Source organism: Gallinula chloropus (assembly GCF_964237585.1).
Source record: "Gallinula chloropus genome assembly, chromosome: 23".
NCBI lineage: Eukaryota > Metazoa > Chordata > Aves > Gruiformes > Rallidae > Gallinula > Gallinula chloropus.
Window position 1 is genome coordinate 3107027 of NC_140108.1, and position 18687 is coordinate 3125713.

The 18687-nt window shown below is 44.0% G+C and overlaps 1 protein-coding gene across 1 annotated transcript; it reads right to left on the reverse strand.

The window, feature by feature from the left end:
• Positions 1 to 12212: 12212 nt before the first annotated feature.
• On the reverse strand, positions 12213 to 15697 carry ERRFI1 (ERBB receptor feedback inhibitor 1). The gene is made up of 3 exons (XM_084274801.1): positions 15561 to 15697; positions 15367 to 15443; positions 12213 to 14761 (listed from the first exon to the last, which is right to left on the reverse strand). The coding sequence occupies exons 1-3, from the start codon at positions 15680 to 15682 to the stop codon at positions 13566 to 13568; spliced, it is 1395 nt and encodes a 464-aa protein (XP_084130927.1). The 5' UTR covers positions 15683 to 15697; the 3' UTR covers positions 12213 to 13565.
• Between the last annotated feature and the right edge of the window lie 2990 nt (positions 15698 to 18687).

The window sequence follows — 18687 nt, forward strand, 5'->3', positions numbered from 1 at the left end:
TGTGTGTTGTTTCTTTGTATGTTTTCTCTTATCCCTGACCTATGAAATCCTTTTACCACTGTGGCCAGCAGTGTGCTACTATTCAAAACAACTTCTGCATAGAATCTCACACAGTTCTTCTGAAGTATGAGATGAAGTGAGAAGGTGCTCAAGCACTGGAACAAGCTCCCTAGGAGAGCAGTCAGGGCACCAAGCCCATCAATATTTATTTTCCTGTATACAAAGAAGGCAAATAGCCAGTATTAATGCTAAGACAGCGTGGAAGTAAATGAGAAGTGCCAGTTTTTACCCGCTCTAAGAAGTTGCCTTGTCAAGCACTTAAGAGTTGCTATACCTAACAGGTTGTCCACAGCAGGGTTGGAATATGTCTCCCATGTTAAGTGATTGCAAATCCATTGAGCTATTCAGGCAGCTAATATTCAGCATAGAGCCTGAAGTTTGGACTTCGTAGCTTACCACCAGTGACAGTGCTGTAAACTTCCTACGAGCCTGGACACGTCTCTGGAGGAAGTAGGGGAGCTGTGTCCCCATGAGAATTAAGAACTTGGGAGCAATTTTTGTCTTTGCTGCCTTTCTTTTACCAAATAGCTGCTTTCTTAACCTGGCTTTGTCAGCAGGCACAGTTACAAGATGGCAGCTCACTGAAGTCCAGAGTTACCACAGCATCTGCAGACCTGGTTCTGCATACATCTGAAGTGTTCAGTATGAACTTTAAAAAAATGACTGCATAGGTGCCTTTATGATTGCTTATTTTAATGGGAAACAAGTTCATTCTCAATTACTGCATTTGCAAATTTGGAATTAAGAAATGTCTTGACATTGTTACTATCTACTGGAAGAACTGCTTTAGCTGTATGCTCTGCCTCTTAATTTGTTTAGGAAATCTTTCATATATTTCTCTAGCTTTGAAAAACGCTCAAGGTATGCAAAAAGTTGTAATCTATGTAAGATTGGACATGTTTGTTCATTAAAGCTGCATGTCTAACTGGTATTGCTATGCAAATGAAACCAAATGATGGAAAGATTCTTTGTCCTGGAATCTGGAATAATCACTTGGTTTGTAAATGAGCATGATTCAGAATACAGGAAAAGCTGTGCATTCCTGGGCTGTAGTACTGCCTTATAGCATTAGAAGGAAAATATTTCTATGCTTGCATTATATTCAGACTTCCAGAAACCTTTTACTATAAGGCATTAATGAAGCAGCCAGAAATTTGCTTAGAGATTTTTATTTTTTATTCTAAGGCTGAGAGAATTCAGTTTGCAGAAATGAGGTGTGTGTATTTGGGCTTTGCCACTCCTGTGAAAGTAGCAATACAAAAAGCACTCAGTAAAATGAGCTTAGATGCTATTAATGTATCTGGTTAACTTGCAGATTCTTCCAATGCATTCAGCTAAAAGGACTTTGTTAATGAAATGTGGTAAAGTGATTCTGTGATTCTGTGATGCTGCTGGCCTCAGTTTCCTTCAGAAAGCTGACCTTGTTCTCAACCTTTTACATTGCAGATGTCCAGCAAACCTGAGTTTACCTGGGTTCTCCAAGGCATCATTAATTCAGTCTTTGACTTAGGAGCAGTGTATGAACTAAGATTAGACTAATAATCTTCCTCCTAGGGGAAGGGTTAAGAAGGAATTTTGCTGGCTTGAAAAAAAGAAAAAATTGCCATCTAATTTGCAAAATGCTTTTTTCCCTCTCTCCTTATCTACTTTATATAGAGGATCCCTAGCTGTTACCCATCTCTGTTCCTAAAGTTGCCTTCAACTGTTGCTGAAAGATGAGATGAAGTACTTTTCTTCTCAGTGTTTTATGAACACTGTGAACTTGGTGCCCTTCTATTTAATGGCAAGCTCTGGGTATTTGCTGCTACAGAGCTTGGCTTAAAATGAGAGAGTATCCACCCTAGCTAGCACTTACCATTTTGTTCCCTGAGGGTTGGAGGATTTGGGGGATTCTTTCTCAGTTTTCCTGCTGAAAAGGTAAGTCAGCACCTGCTCTGTGCCTCATATTTTCTCTCAAGAACAATGTGAGGGTTTTTTTCCCCTCTCCATTCGGGGTGTTGTGTAGGCTTGAACACATAATTGAAAGTCAGCTCTTTTATTGAATTGAGGGCTATTCTAGGACTTAAGAACAGATGCCTGCACAAGATGGTACAGATGCTAGTGCCAGCACTGAATGTTTACAGTACTGAAGAATATTTTCCTTCAGAATGAAGGATCTTATAAATCAAGAAGCAGTTCTGAATTAGAAGAAAACAACGTGTGGAGAGTGAGCAGCCTGGTTTTGCTGCAGTTTTGGCAAGTTTCTTCCCAAAAAGGGAAAGCAAAGTGCACAGCACTGTACTGTAAGCAGGTGCAGATCATTACCCAGGAATGTGTACCTCCAAGCAATGGAGAGAGGATGCTCTTCCAGAGAGAGCAGGACATTACTTTTAAAATAGGTGGAGACAAACACAACCCTAACGGATGCAAAACAGCCTGCACAGCCTACAGATGTGAAAGTACAGAAGGGAATATGCTTCATGCAGTAATTACAACCCTTGGACAGCTTGCTAGCCATTTTGAATAAGCATGCTATTTTGTATGACCCAACTACAAAGTATGAAACACACACTGACTGTCAGAGCAAAGAACTGGTACTGAATCAGGCTGTTCTGCTGCTTTTTTCAGCAAAAAGGAAAAAAAAGAGAATGCCATGCCCTGTGATGCAAGATTGAAGCAACAATCCCAAAATTATAAGAGATAGCTGTCTTCCAGCAGCCTGGATGGCTGGAAAGAGAAGTATGTAACAGGAGTAGGAAGGTGCCAACTACAGAAATAATCACAACCACTGCATCCATGGCATCATTCCTGTTTCTATACTGTACCTCCAGAGAAAAGGCCGTGGTGGTGGTAACAGTGAGACTGCATTTTAGTAGGACACGGGATCCAATGCTTGAAGTTTGAAAAATAAGCAACAAATCACTGACTTAAGGAATAAACTGTTGCCCAGAATTTTAAATGATAGCATGTTTAGAATTGAAATTTTAAATTTTAGCGTGTTTAGGATGTGGTCTTGGGTGAAATGCAGTATGGAATGAAAGCACAGTATGTGAAATGAGAGCTGAGCAGACCCCAGCACAGACATGCCTACCTACATGCCTTACTGCACACGTGGGCACTCAGCAGAGCTCTGAGCCACACAACCCAGAGGGAGGGAATTGAATCGAGGTCTCCTGTACCCTGGGTACTCCAACCAGCAGATGACTAGTGAAGGGACTAAGCAGCACTAGTGGTTTGTCTTCCTGGCCGTCCTTTGGGAAACAGAGCTGAGATACGTGATAGGCTCCAGAAGCAAGTTCAGATTTGTAAACCCCAGAATCCTGTTGTTTAGGTTACTCAGTGCCTCTCTATTGTCTGGTTGCATGGAGGGCTGCACTGGGTAGCACAGCAGTCTGGGAGTGTAGTGCTGTGTCTTGTGCTCAGTCCCTTCAGCGGCTCTAGAGCCTTTGTGCTTCTTACAAAACTGTTCTGTGTGCTAGGTGTCACTGAGGCACAGCCTTTTGTACTCAGGCTGCTTGTTTGTTAGCCTCACTTCATTCAACAGCTTGTAATTATACACTTTGTTCAACCTTAAATGATTCTTCCCTACATAGGGTTTATGGCTCTTCAAGTCTTACAGATACTTACTTACCTTTGACAAGGTAATTCAAGGCTATTCCACTAAATGGTAGAGGGAGGAAGAAGTAGTCTGAGGATCTCATGCAAGCACTCATATTCCAGAGAGCAGACTTATGTCTGGAGCAACTTGTGTAACAGTAGTGACATGGAAATTTTCCTCAGCTGCTGAACTTTCCCAGCAGGACTAGGGACATAATGACTTTCTGAACAAATCTTTCTGATTTCTAATTTCTAAATATTGATGGTGCAATGATTCTTACAGTTTACCCTAGCAACAACTGTGAGCCACAGCCAGAACGTGCTGACAGTTCAGGTATGTACTCAGTTTGTTAACAGCTCTAAAGCCTGCAACCATCCCCTCCTCATCAATGGTTGTGGTACCATTCCCTTTGGGATTCTTGGTGTTCATTGCAGTCTTGTAGAGCTGCTGTTCTGGATCAAAGGAATCCCCTGGATGCAAACAAGAATGCTTTCATGGGTGCCTCTCTAGTGAAAATTTTGTCTGCTGTGTGTTGCACAGAGGATTTCTTCCACTTTAACAATGCTTTGACTGAGACTACAGCCCCAGATATTTAAAGATCTTGATTTCTCAGAAGAGCGTAAATTTAAAGTGTAAATTTAAAGTGTGATTTTGTGACTTAAGCCTTTCAGTCTAGTAGCAAACTGAAATTTCCTTAATCCTGCATTTTTATTTGCTGTTCAACACTTAGTGAAGAGGCAAGTAACTTGTTTCTAAGGCATTGGTGAAGTTCCCCACTGGCAGCAGTCCATATCAATGTCTCCCACGTTCTGACCAGGAATGCCCAGTCAGTTTCCAAGCTTTTCATAAGAGCTTTTGGAGTCAGATGCATTACAGCACCACATGCTTGATACAAACTGCTTTCTACTTCAGGATACCCAAAGTACTGGTCTAAATTGCCAGTTGCTAAAGAGGAAAATTTCCTCCAGCACTGACCATCATTCCTTCAAACAGGTTGGAAACAGCTTTTTCCTGGGTTGAGCAGCAGCTGTGGGCACTAAGAGCTCATCATGGCCCTGAGCTGCCTCACCTGTGCCCTCCCAGAACCCCCTGCCAATGGCTCAGGAGCTCCATATAAGCTGCGGCTTGGAGTTAGTTCTGGTTTTTGATGACCGTGGCTTGCAGAGGGAGCTTCTTGGATCAGCTTTGCCCATACCCCTCTGCTTTGGAGCTGCTGGCTGAAACCGTTGTCTCTGCAGGACCTGCTTGTGCTTCTCTTTGCTCAGGTACAGTGGGACTGTGTCTGTTATGGGTGTAGGGTGTGTGCTGCCCTGCCTGGTGTCGCTTGTGGAGGAGCTGCTGCTGTTTGCTCCCTGCCAGTCAGTACCACAGAGAACCACAGAGGTTGTTCTTTGACGATACAGGATTTGGTGTTGGTTGATCCTGCCTGTTTGCTGACTTTAAACCTGGCAACAAGGATAGCTTCTGCTTTCTAGGTTAGTTGGAGGCACTTTAGTTCTTAGAGACTCTCCTCAGTGGATTTTATGTAGAGATTTTAGGAGTTTCTGCATTCCTGGGCTCTTTAAGAGGCACCTTTTTTTGTGGTGGTTTCTGCAATTAACGGCTCATCTTCAAACCAGGCATTTGGCTGCCGTGCGCTGTGAAGTTCTAATTGCTCGGGGAGACCGGGCAGTTTCAAAACCGCTTTTTAAACTGCACGTGCTGCCTGTGAATAATGCCGGTTCTGGGAGCCGCTCCGCTTCTGGATGTTGAAACTTTTCCAGGTTATAATTAGCTCTCCCGGGAAAGCGCTGCTCGTGTCCACACGCCATGCGGCTCTTGTGCTCCCGGGGGGTGTGAGCAGCAACGAGCCCTCAGCTGGGCGAGGTGGGGGCTGGCTGAGGGGAGGCTGCTGCTGCTGCTGAGCCGTGATGGGGCACAGCAGCACTCCCGCTTGCTTCGGTACCAGGGAAGCTGTCGGGTGAGGAGCTGCTGCCTCGAAGAGAGCTGCCAACAGAAGGTGCGTTTCTCTGGTACCGCGCCTGAGGGGTCGGTCGGTCGGTTGCTCTCCCCGTGTTCGGCGCAGCGCAGCGTCCCCCCGGGGTGGGGAGAGGCCTGTTTGCTGTAGGAGGAGCTCAGCGCTAGGGTCCTGTGCCGGCTTCAGCGACGCGGATTGTGCCCTCGGCTGTCAAACGAGCCCCGAGGGGCAGGAATAACATTGGGGTTTCAATGGCGCCTCAGAGACCCCGACCGGATTCCGGCGGGACCGGGCTACGCGCGCAGCGCGCCCCCGTGCGGCCTCCAGGAGGAGTCGGTGGGCTCGGCCTCCCCGCGGGGGAGGGTGGGTGGAGGCCGCGGCTGGGCCGTGGCCCCCGGGCCGCCCGCACCCTGCACCGCCGCTCCGGGAAGCCAGGTGTCGGTGTGTGCGCTCCCTTGTGTGCAGCTCCGCGTCACCCCGCGGCCCGGGCTGCTGGTGACGGAGCCGCCTCGATCCTTGTGCCTCTCCGGGGCACGCAAGTGTCCTGCCTTATCGCGGAGACGCTGGTGATGGGGTTGGCCGGATGAAGCTCAGGTGACAGCAGAAGCGTGGCCTGGGAGAAGCAGGGTGTTGAGAGCGCCCTGCGATGGCCTTGCTCAGCTGAGCAGCCCTGAGCTCACTCCCGTGCCCTGTGTTGTTACCCAAGGCCAGGCTTGGACTGCTGCCCGTGCCTGCTGCCCGCAGCCCGTCGGAGCCGCAGTCTGCTCCCGCAGCAGGGCAGCTTGGGGAGCCGCGGGGTCCTTGCCTGTTCCCACCGGCCTGTTCTGTTCTGTGTGCAGCACAGGGCATCAAATGACTGGTAAAGCCTAGAGAAGAAAAGGGCCTAATGTGGTCTCATCTCTAAGCACGCGTGTTTAGACTGTCGGTCTTCAACAACACACCAGCATAAAACCATTTCACTTGAAGCTGGGAGCTTAGCGGGTCCCCCCCTTTTTTCAAGGTAGCCCTTCATCTTCAGAGCTGCCTGCCAGTGCTCCATCAGCCTCTGCATAAGGCAGGAGCTCACTGGCCCTTCCTTGCTGCCATATGTTTTTGAAAGACCACATCTCTGACAGGGATGTCCGTCCCTCTGGCTTTATACGATGCGATTCCTTTAGTCCATTAGGTTTTTGCAGCATGAAGAGAAGGGACTCTGTGAAAAGACATCTTTACCTTCCCCTAGCAAAAGCAGTTCAGGCTATTTTAATCCCATGAGCAACACAATCTGTCAGGGTGTGTGCAGTAGTCTCATCTCCGCCCAGAATTGTTAAGAGGCCTCTGCCCTGCCACGTGCCTATGGCTGGGCTGGAGTGATGTAGATGCCACATCATGAGGGCACAATTCCAGTTCCAATTGCCTAAGCTAAGTGCAGGGGCGTGCAACCAGGATGCAGGAAAACTTTTCTCGGCTGACTTGTCAACGTGATAGATGACAAATGAAGTCACCAAGTACAGCCTAATATGGTTGGAGTCTCGGGTTTCCTCTTGACCTTGCTTAACAACCAGTGAATGACAGCGCAGGGATTGCAAGGCAATCAGTAACCTTGCAAAGCTCCCCTTGCTATTCGCTTGTCTCCCTTGCACCTTGCTGTTGCAGCGGTTAGACTCAAGGTGGCATGAGCTGAGCCAGTCCCTGGTGTGAACTTCCCTGACACTGGGAAGTTCCCTGAGAGTTTTACACCTGAAGATGTAAGTCTATAGAGCTGTGTGTTCCCATTGCCCTCCCAGAAGGGCGGTTGGTAGTGCTGACCTCGCCCTTGAAGTTGCTGTGAGCATATTAAACACATTAACGAAGGTGTAAAATAACTATTTTAAGTAACAGGAACGTGCCTCTGTCACCTGGGCAGGTGGTGGGCAGGGGATCATCCTTCTGGGTCAGGCCTGATGCTTATGTGGGGAGGACATCGTAGTGTTTTATCATGATGGCTCAGTGTGCAGTGGCTGCATCCTTGAGCAGATTCACGGTGGTGATGGGGGAGTAGTAATCTGCCATGGGTTTTTTCCTCTAGTGTTTCATAGCCAGTATATTTTCATTCTTCCTTTGTAGCTTTCATGTGCTAATGATTGGTGGGTGACTGTAAATCTTCACCAGGAACCTGCAGGTTTTAAACGTAGGAACACATCTTCTGAATGGCTTTGTAAGGCAATAAATAGCAGGGATGTTCCCCATGTTTCAGCAGCAGGCCACTTACAATTTGGGCATCTTTTCCAAAATTAACTGCAACTGGGATCAAGGTGCACACCAATGTATAAATAATATAGCAACAGGCTATGAGCAATCACAGGTGTGGCTTCCATATGTGATTCAGAAAAAATAATGAGCTGTGTGGATGAAAATAGGCATTTGGGCGGGGATTATGCAAGGCCTGAATTACAATGCAGGATGGGTGGGGGTAACACCTCTTTCAGCTTAGAAATGCTAATCACAAGCTCAGCAGCCAGAAATCTCTACAGTGATATTTAAAAATATATATTAGTAAGTATAATTAAACTTTGTGTGCTAGATTTTTTCAGTACCAAAGAGCTATGAGAAAAAAAGAGAGTTTTATGTGTGTTTCCAGCTTTAAATGAACAAAACCTGCTTTGGAAAGCAAGCTGTCAGGAAAAGAAAAGATCAGACTACTTTAAAGGGGAAAAAAATATCCCAGGAACACTCAACACACACAAAATCAACAGGTTACCTAACTGCAGAGTCCCTACAAGCAGAAGAAATGGTGCCTCGTGTTACCTCCATCTCAAATATCCTTCTTGACAGTAATCTAGAGAGTAGGTATTTAACATCCAGCTTGTAATGCTATTAAAAGTGTTTATAAGGGCCCTAGTCTGTAATCATGAGTGTGAAGGGTGGGAATTCCACCGTGACTGATCTGGTTGTCATCTCAGCCCTGAATTCCTGAGAAGACTCAGTTAGAAGCCATCAGCAACTACTCCCTGCTGCAATAACTGCCCTTGCAAAATTGGTGCCTTTGTCCTGGACTAGATGGATGCTTTCCTTTATCATGTCAAACCTACCACTTCACTCCACCTGTTTGGAAGCAAGACCAAGGCTGCAGCAGGAGGAAAGGTGATCTCAGTGAGAGCTCTTCTGCAGTTTCAGTGCAATCACTTGTGCCTATTACAGTCTTGGAGTGAATGGAAAACTAATAGTGACAGCAATAACAGCAATTGGTAACTTGAAATCACTGCAGAATCCCATTGTGGCAATCAGCATGCTTCCGATTTGGGTTTGTTTTCTGTTTTGATTTATCTCTTACGATGTAAGAGAGACTGAGGACTGAGAGGTTTTTAAATGATCTCCCACTACTGGGAGCTGTGTGTTATTTCCTGGCATTATCATCTATTTAAGAGCAAGTTAGTGTGGTAGAAAAGTTAAGGTAATGGATATTTCAAGTCACCAGGCACTAAAACAGCCTCTTTCAGGAAAATCTGTATCAAGGCAAACATCATATCCTTTACTTACCAGCTAGACTTGGCTCCTCTAGGTTGATTTGCTGGTCTGAAACTCACAAAGTGTGTGTGTGGAGGGTACCAACATCAGAACAGCCAGGCAGCATGAGTAGGCAGTGCTGACCCTTACAGAAGGTAGATATGACAGATGCTTCTTGATGCCAATGGTTGCTTTAGAGTGTACTTTTCCTTGTGGTATCAACAGTTTTGAGCCTGGGGGAGAGGTCACCTGCCCCTTGACACACACATGTACATACCCACCCTTCTTGCCAACTTTGCTGCAAGCCACTTTTGTTGAGGTGGTCTTGATGATCCTGGGTTCACCCTGGGACAGCCCTGGATCCAGCCATTTGTAGTTTGTTGCTGTACAACTTCCCTTTGCCCCAGGACAGCTGCCTCCTGGGACCCACGGGTCCTCACTAACACGGCTGGACAGTGACTGGGGGGTGAGCAGTGTGCATGGCCCAGGTCTTGAGTTGGGAGGCTGTGGGAAGTGTCACCTTTCTCAGAAGCACATCTTTCTTCCCTGCTTTAACACAAATACCTCAACTCTTCAGACTTCAGCAGATCGAGTCAATGGCTCTGATGTAGGATTGTTCCAGCCAAATCTGCCTGGCAAGGGGCTTCCTCCTCAGAGGCAAGCTGTCAGGCCTTGCCCAGGTGAGCCCAAGCTCTAAATATTCAAACTTGATGAGGCTGTTGCAGAAGCATGTTGTGTCCTGACAAGTCTTATCATGTGACAGGGGATGAGCAGAAAAACGTCTCCTGGCCAGAACCTGCAAAGCTTCCCCCACAGCTCTACAGCCTCAATGACTCGCTTGGAGAATGAAAACACAACGTTTGGATCGTGTCAACTTTGTCCCTGAGAGCACAGAAATCTGGTGTCTAAATACACAAGTGAGACTTTCATTTCAGTGTCAGTAACCCCCCTCACCATCCCCTGGAGATAACAAACCCCTGAACTGTGGAACAAGTCCTCAGAGAAACCTTATTACTTTGGATTTTTAAAGGGAAAATGGCCAAGGTACCTCAATACTGTAAGACTTGCTTAAATTACTTCCCTCATACTGAAGTAGTATGTCAGCTCTGTAACCTGTTTGTCTCACTTGTAGCCAAGTAGTTTCAGTATTTTCAATTCAGGTTCAGTCTGTTTTCCTTCAGTTACAGTCACACTAAACTTAAATTCAGTAATTTCTGTAACGACAACACTGTGCTGTTGTTCAGCTGACACACAGTAGGAAAGACAGCATCCCTACAGAGTCATTTAAAAATGTTTTTTAATATTCAGGACCAAGTAGACAATATCAATACTTGCAAGAAAAGGAGGAGACAATTCTTCCTAGGAGGAAAAAAATCTATAATGGAGCCTTACACTCTTTTTGAACTTCAGAGAAGGTGATGCAAGGCAATTTAAAAGCACAAGTTTTGGAAGGTTTTCAAGTTTTTCAGCCCTATTAATATGAGAACAGTTTGTACTCAGGCACAGGTCCCATTCTGAGGAAGTAAAAAAAAAAAAACATTTCCCCAGTGAGGGTGAGGGAGCCCTGGGACAGGCTGCCCAGGGGGTGTGGAGTCTCCATCTCTGGAGAGATTCCAGCCCCATCTGGACACTGACCTGTGCAATATGAGCTGGGGAGCTGCTTTGGCAGGGGGTTGGACCCCATGAGCTCTTCAGGTCCCTTCCAACCCCTCTGATTCTCTGATTGATTCTCTGCTGCTATATTTGCAGAAAGTTTTAGCCCAACAATTAAGGAACTCCCACTGCTCACAGAAGTAAAATGGGGGTGGAGGGGTGGGTTGTAACAAATGCCCCATTTCATAGCAAAGATGCATTTAGGTGTTAAGCACTTTTGAGGGCTCTTTGGCAAAAGGCTCAAAGCAAATTTGCCTTGTGCAAATACCAGCCAACAGCATCAGGCTGGTGTGAAAGGTGATGACTTGGGACAGGCAGCTTCTCACTGTATTCACAAAGAGAACTGTGAATGAGACAGAAGAGCAGGGAAGTGGCTTGTTATGCTGAGTTCTGCTGAAGTGACAGCTCCTGAGTCTGCTGTTGATGAGGAATGAGCTGCAGGTTGGTGTTGATCTGTCTGATGTGGCAGTGAGCATGTAACTGAGGTGTGTTATTTTGAGGTCCTTGGGTTAAAAATTATCAGGATGGGGGGGGGGAAGATTCCAAATACCAATTTGATGTTTTCCACCTTAGAACAATCTAGGGGGTGGAGAAGTGGAGTTTTTGATAGGATGAATGTTGCAGTCAACAGCCTTGCACAGGATGAGGTAACTTCTCTATGTTTTGGAGGCCCAATCCCCATGGGTTCCCACCAGTCTCTTTGGCACAGCAGAAGCTTTTAAGCCCCCACATAAATGAACTTTAGCAAACTCCCCAGCTACTAAAAGTCAAGTAATTAGGCATGACTGAAAAACTATGTCTGACAGCTTTTCCACCAAGTGTAACTTCAGGGATGGTGACCTGCTTTGTTCTGAAATAAGCTCATTCACAGAAAATACAGACTTCAGACTGTCAGACCAGGACAAGCACTTACCTGCTTGCCCAGCTAAAAGATCAAAGCTGCATGATGCTTCTTAGCTTCAGTAGCCTTATCCATGGCTGACATACTACAGCTGAAGTGTTCTTGTATTGTGGTGTAGTCACAAATTCTTCCTCTTCTCAGGAAGGAAAATAAAAAGCTCCTGGGCTGTGCTAATTTTTTCATGCTCAGAATATTGAGTCTCCTCTTCTGTCACCCTTAACATACCAGTTCTTTTTTAACAAGTGAGAAATTGAAGGAGGGAACACTACTGCCCTCTCTCTTCTGTGTCATGGGTGCCTAATGTTATTTGGATGACTCTAGAATTAACAAGGGTTTATTAACAATAATGGGCCAAATAACTTATTTTACTGGGTATTTTGTTTATTATTAACACTGTGCCACCAGACAGTAAGGAGGAATTAATGGTGTGACATGTGAGTTATTGAACAGTTCTTCAGAGATCTTAATTAAATGCAAGCCAAATTCAGCATTTGTTGCACATTTAACATTCTTCCCTTTGAACTTTGCAGTAAATGCACAACTCAGATGCACAATCATGTACACTAATCAATAAAGCAAAAACCAAAATGTATCATAAATAAGTATTTTATAACTTTATTAAACTCAAGACATGACAATATTCAAAATACAAAGTGAATTCTTTTTTTATTCAATACTGTACATGATGCAGAAATATCAGTGCATTTCTATAGCATGTGTTTTACCTTCATTTAGTTTGTACTAAAACAAATAAAAAGTAAGCTTTAAAATAGCTCAAACATCTCATTCAGCAGTTTAAACTGTAAACAGCTTGTTTATTTCTATCAGGAGGAACACATTCACCTTCTGTACCTCCATTAATGAGCACCCTTTCTCTTGTGCTTATCTGCTAGAGGATAAATGTAATCAAAGTGAGCATGAGGAAACTGTTAATGCACAAATGTGGAACCTCAGTGAACTTCAGTGGCTTGCTGAGGCACAATGAGGAAAAATTAAACAGCAAGAAGCAGCATCCGAAGCAGCAAGAGATGGGACTGACACTGTTTGTAAATGGAATGGTGTGTTTTTTTCTTTGCACTCTCTTCCTCCCCTAAAATACTGAATAGAAACCAAAACACAAGACCAGCTTGTGCTGTGTTTCTGTATTTAATACAGTCAGAATATCAGACTCTAGGTGAGCATGTAGTTGTTACTGCCTACTGAATAGCAATTGCTCGTAGCCTCTCATATCCTCTGCCTCTTTCAGGATGCTTTCATGTGTTTCTAGGATCCAGAAGGAAAAGAGCAGCAGTAGAGGCTTACCAAGAGCTGGTCCAAGTCTCTCCTAGGGAAAACTGCAAAATTGAGCCAAGTGTGTCTAGCAACTGAAATAATACACAAAACCTAACTCACTTGAAAAGTCTAAGTGACAAATTAAGTTGTAAAATATTTGTCTTTCAAAATGCACTTCCAATATGCTAGCCAAGTCTTGAAGTGGATATCAGATCTTGCAGTTACCTTCTTGCCAGGTGGGCACATCCTAGTCAAAGAGGATAGAGTATGTCCTCAGCCATTACTGTAAGACAGACATCTTGGAAATGCCTGATGTGAAAACTGTACTGCTGTATCTGCTCTGTCAGCTCGATAAGACTCGTAAGCAAAGCTAAAGTTTTTCTGATAATGTGACTACCAAATATGTTCCTCTAGGTAGCACATAACTGGCCAACTGTGACTTCTATCCCTCCATATGTTTCTGTGGAATCCTTACAGGTTTTCAGCTATACATACCAAGACAAAAATCGGTTTTAAGAAACATATTGGAGACATGCAGCATAAGAGGACTTCTACCATCCACTTTCCAGCTCTCAGAGGACAAACTGGTCCTACTTCATTATCTGAGAACCTCAAGAACTTTGTAACATTTTAAAGTTGGGCTCCATTCTGAACAACTGGACTGAGACTCTTCCCAGACCCTATGGGGAAACCACATAGGACAGATGTTTTCGTTTCAGATGACCAGCTATGTCCGTTCGAGGTTTTGAGTCCAGTTTTGCTGGGGCTGAAGTGGTTGTGCAGTCACCAGACCAGGACTGAACTGTGTTAGAGCTACTTTCTTCTGCTTCTCTGAAGAATTTCTCATACTTGTCCAAATATGGAGGCCTTTCAGGCAGCAGATAGTAGTGCGTTGAACTGGCTTTCTTACCGTTTTCAATAATTGGAAGAATGCAAGGGACCCTGTTAGCAGATCCTTCACTATTTTGTCTCTGTAGAGCTTTGCTGCTGACATATTTAGGATCAGGTGCAAAACTCTGGGTGGGGGGCATAACCCCATTGAGGTATGATGGCAGACTTTTGGGACTCGGTGTCCGGGAATTGCTACGTGACAAAGGTTCTCTTGGGGGCACTTTTGGAGGCCTGTCTTCATCACTGTATGCACTAGAAGCAACTTCTGCTGACCACCTTCTGTAATCTGGTTTGAGAGCCCTTGGAGGTATGGGAACCCTTGGTGGAATCTCTGGCTTATCTTCATCAGAGTTTGGAGAAGACCTGTTTAAGTGTCCAGATAGTCTTATTAACGGTTTGTTAAGAGACCCAGCCGGCCCAGAATGGGACCTCCGCAAACGTCGATGCAGCTGCTGTGGAGGGGGATAAATACTGGATATGTATCCATTTAGGCTTGGTGTGGGGTTGGCATCTTCTGGTTTTGGTCCTGTTGGAGCATCAAAGTATGCGTAGTTGATCTGCCCACAGCCCCTGAAGCTCCGACGGCTCGGAGCACTGGACTTAAAAGGAGGAAGTTCATAATCTTCTAACAAAAAGTCAGTGTCTGAGCTAGTAAGGAACTCCACCTCTTTGTCAACCTCATCTGGAGTGAAGTCTTCAGAAATAGGCAGAGGGGGTAGTGGCCTGGAGCTACGGTCATTGGAAGATGCAGACAGAAATTGAATTGGCCCATTTTTTATTGACATGTGAGGAGGTGTTTCTTCAGAAACACAGCCCATGGTTAATGAGAGCTTACCAAAGCTAGGAGCAAGCTGGTCTTCATATCTTGAAATTGGCTGTTCGTGTTTAGGACTTACAGGAGGTGGACTGGATTTCTGAGATGGAACTTGGATGCAACTTTCAGCAAAGCTGTGGTCATTCCCAGAAGCATGGTTGGAAGAGTGCCCTAAAAAGGTGAGAGAGTCTTAGAAAGACTTTTCTAAGTAACAGTCTAGTGTGTGACTGTGCTGCTGTATAGTTAACTATTTAATTCCTTCTAATGCAACAGTAAGTAATGCCCACTTAATGACTCCAGAAGCAAAACATAACTATTACAGATCTTGTCTAGTTGTGGACTTACATGCTTAGTTAAGAGAGCAGATGATTACCTTATTTTAGGCCAGTGTTCCAGTTAAACGAGGTAGTTCAAGAGACCCCAAACATAAGCAACACATAGAACTACAGCTACAAAGATCCCAGCAGAGGGCTATGATAGAACAAGTGCTATTTCACTAAACAGCTCTTCTGTCAGAGGTGTGATGGCAACTCAGAGGCCTCTATGTACAAGGAAAAGGATTTTTGTTTGTTTTAACTTGATAGTGTTTAATTTCTTGTTGTTGTTGGACCTGAATAGTAATATTTTCTTGGAATATTTGCATTCTGTCACCAGAGGGCATCCTTATATCCAGAATGAGAAGACACTGAGTGTCTTAGTGAAGACTTGAGAATTTTTTTTTCCCAAGACAAATCCATTACACTACCTAAATACATGTGTTAAGTCTTTGTACTTACCAATGGATGGTAAATGTTGCTCTGTTGATGGATTCAAGTTGTATGTCACTGCTATAGGGTCCACGTTAAAGAAAGTACTAAAAAGAAAACATAAGTCTTTGCTGTAAATAAACCATAGGTTGGTACTGGTACAAGTATCAATGCTAATCTTAAATACTTGAAGATACAATACACCAAACTTTAGCCTCACTCACTTTTCAAATCCACTGTGGCTACCCCAGCAGGTTTTCAAAGTCCCCATGCCTTGACTAGTGCGAAGAAACCCATTTTTTAATGGGACTCTCATCTCTTGAGCAGCAACTCCTGCAGTTGACATTGTGAGCTGCTCTCTAGTGATGTCTCACGACCCTAGAAATTCACAGTCCTTGGCAGGTTTCCTGTAGTTTTCATTCCTTCAAAAAAAGAGGGCATAAATATCAGAAATGTAAGCTTGAGTGAATGTATCTTCTGAAGTCTTAGTGTTTCAAAGAAATAAATAGCCCTGTAGAACAGCCTTCTGTCCTGATACTTGCCTATAGGAAATCCTAACCAAGCTTATTTTGTGCCTGACTGCAATGAAGTACAAAATAGGCAAGTTCTTACAGAATTAAACTGTAAGAAAAGAAGAAAAAAACATTCAGCAAAGCTACTGATGTGGCATCTGTGCATCAACACCTTCAGTTCTTGCACACGAACTCCCAGGCTTTTTTAGGCAAAAGTAGTTTTCTGGAACAATCTCTTCAATTTTCTAGTAGCCATGTATCTTCAGCTGTATCTTTTTGCTAATGAGTTTGGTTTCTGGTGTAGCCAACACTTAACAGACTAGTCTGGTTTTAAGTGTTACCTTCAGTAGCCTAACAAAGGGCTTTTGCTCCAACAGACAGAATTACTACTGAAACCAGAATTCCAAAACTTGTTTTATATAAAGCTGTTGCTTTTGTTAGCAAACTTGAGGGTGATTTGAAGCATTTTAATGCTTGTCTTACTACTTATTTTGAACAAATTTGGAATCTAGTGAGTTGAAATAGTATCAGCTTAAACTGTCCTGCTGTCTTCAGAGTTATTTTGAATGTTTGACCAGTCCTGGCCTGTTTACAAAAGAAAAAATGTGTTGGCAGTTGCTTTCCACTGAATCATGGTCTAAGGAACAGGCAGACTCACAGGGTTTGGTTTAGGAAACTCAGAATTGATGGGGGGTGGTGGGAATGACAGTGTAAAAGTAGTTAACATTTAGAAGGCTGGAGAAATTAAGTCCAAGACTATAAGCAAAAATATTCTCTGGGCCTGTGCTTCATCTACACAAATATCCTAAATTCAGCAAGTACAACATAGTGTTATATAAGCTGTTAAAAACCAGCAAACCAACCAAACCAAAACCACCCAACAAAAACTCTCAAAATCCTCAACAACCCCAAACAAAACCCACCCCACCCAAAACAGTTTGTTTAATCTCTCTTGAGAATCAAGAACATGACCAGTTTCTTAATGTGAACTTTCTTCCTCCTCCCCCAAGGAAGAAAAAAATTGCCCCTAAGACAAATCAACCAACAATTGAGGGCTGGCTGCATCAGTGCAGTGTACCTGTCAAGAAAACCACTTCACAGTGTGGTACTGCAAGAAAATGGGGTACAGAAACAAAGGAAGGAAACAGAGGGAAGAAACTTATCTGTGACATGAAGGATGGGCAGACTCCTAAGCAGGACTGTAAACCAGGTGCCCCAGGATTAATAAGCAATATAACAACACTATTTGCCTTTTATAAACAATTGTTTGAAATGACTCTGCTTATGCTTTTCCATATTTGATTTGGGTTCAGTATTGATCATCCAAGCAAACAGTACAGGCAAAATAGCTTCTGACTCTTATGTTTATAATGTGTAAGAACTAATTATGTTCTCTTAAGGAGAATGTGATGGTTTTCTTCATCATGACTACCAATGGTCCCCCTTAGGTCAACAGAAGGGGAATTTTTTTTCCCCCTGACTACAAGATTGTGTATTTTCCCCAGGCACTTCAGACAGGAAGCTATTGGCTTTGATAGAAGTGAACAAGGGCCCAACTAATGTGCTGTTGCAGCAGACAGAACACTGGGCTCAGTCCTACAACCTTCACCTCTCCTGATTTGAGTAAAGGCTATATTCTTCCTTTTCAGACAGTGTCCTTAAAAGCTAGTGTAACCCTGGAAGCTTTTGTATTACACAGTCAGGTTGGACCCTTCCCAGTAATAGAAATTGCAGATTTTCATAGTAAAATATAAACATGCAGCCCCAGGAAGCAATAACATAGCTCTGATTTGCAAAGGAGTTCAAAATCCCTAGTAGTCCTGTAACAACAGTTCTTCCTTTCAAATCTGTCATTGCAACCAGAACCATTGTTCTGGGGAGCAGCAGACTGGAGAAATCCATCTGTCAAAAAGCCTTAAGCAGCAGAGTACAAGTATAGCACCAATTCTAAGATGACTTTCTATCCCAGGAACACAATTGTTGCAAATAAAACATCCATCCCATCAGCTGCTTTTCATGCCTCTCACATCCCATCCTGTTAGCACTGATAATGGTGAACTTACAGCTCAAGCCTCTGAAGGAGTTTGTACTCCCATTTCAGTGTTTTCTGAAGTGCAAGTTACGAGTTGAAAAATCACTGATAGGGAACACTGATTAGTCAGCAAATTCTAACACTCCTCCTTGTGTGTACAAGATCTGACAAGACCAAGAGAGAGACATTGATTATGATACAAAAATGAAGCAGGAAGGGGGGTGGGGGGGTGGCATTGCTGTAGTTGGAGAGCACATGTAATGTGCTTGCTATGATAACATACAACCCTTGCAGGGCTTGTTAGGAAGCCCAACCTCCATCAGATCCCACGCCAAAACCACTGCTGGTAATTACTGTGTCAGCTTTCTGAATGCTGTCTAAATCTTAGCTCTCCAGAGTGACAGTTGCACAATTGCCTCTGAAATGCTTCTGGAATGCTAAGCTCAACTTCTGAATGGACTAATTTAAGTATTTACATACTCTAGGAAAAGGTGATTTTCACTTGTTTCAACCAAGTCCCTTTTTTTTATTATTAAAAAAAAAGCTGACAAATTTTGTGTCCCTAAAACTTTCTTGCCCCTAACAATAACCCCTTTGTGAAGTCACAGAAGGTGACTCGCCTTGACATTTCCTTCCATGGGGAGTTGTGAATGGGCAGAGTTATGACACGATCCTCCATGCCTTAAGCTAGGAGTTATCAAGAGAGGTGTAAGGCATGTGTTCTCTTACTAAATCACAGGCTTTTGTCAAGGGAGTCTAAAGAGTTGGTGTTTTTTAGGAAGACATGCACAACTTGTTTGAAGAAAC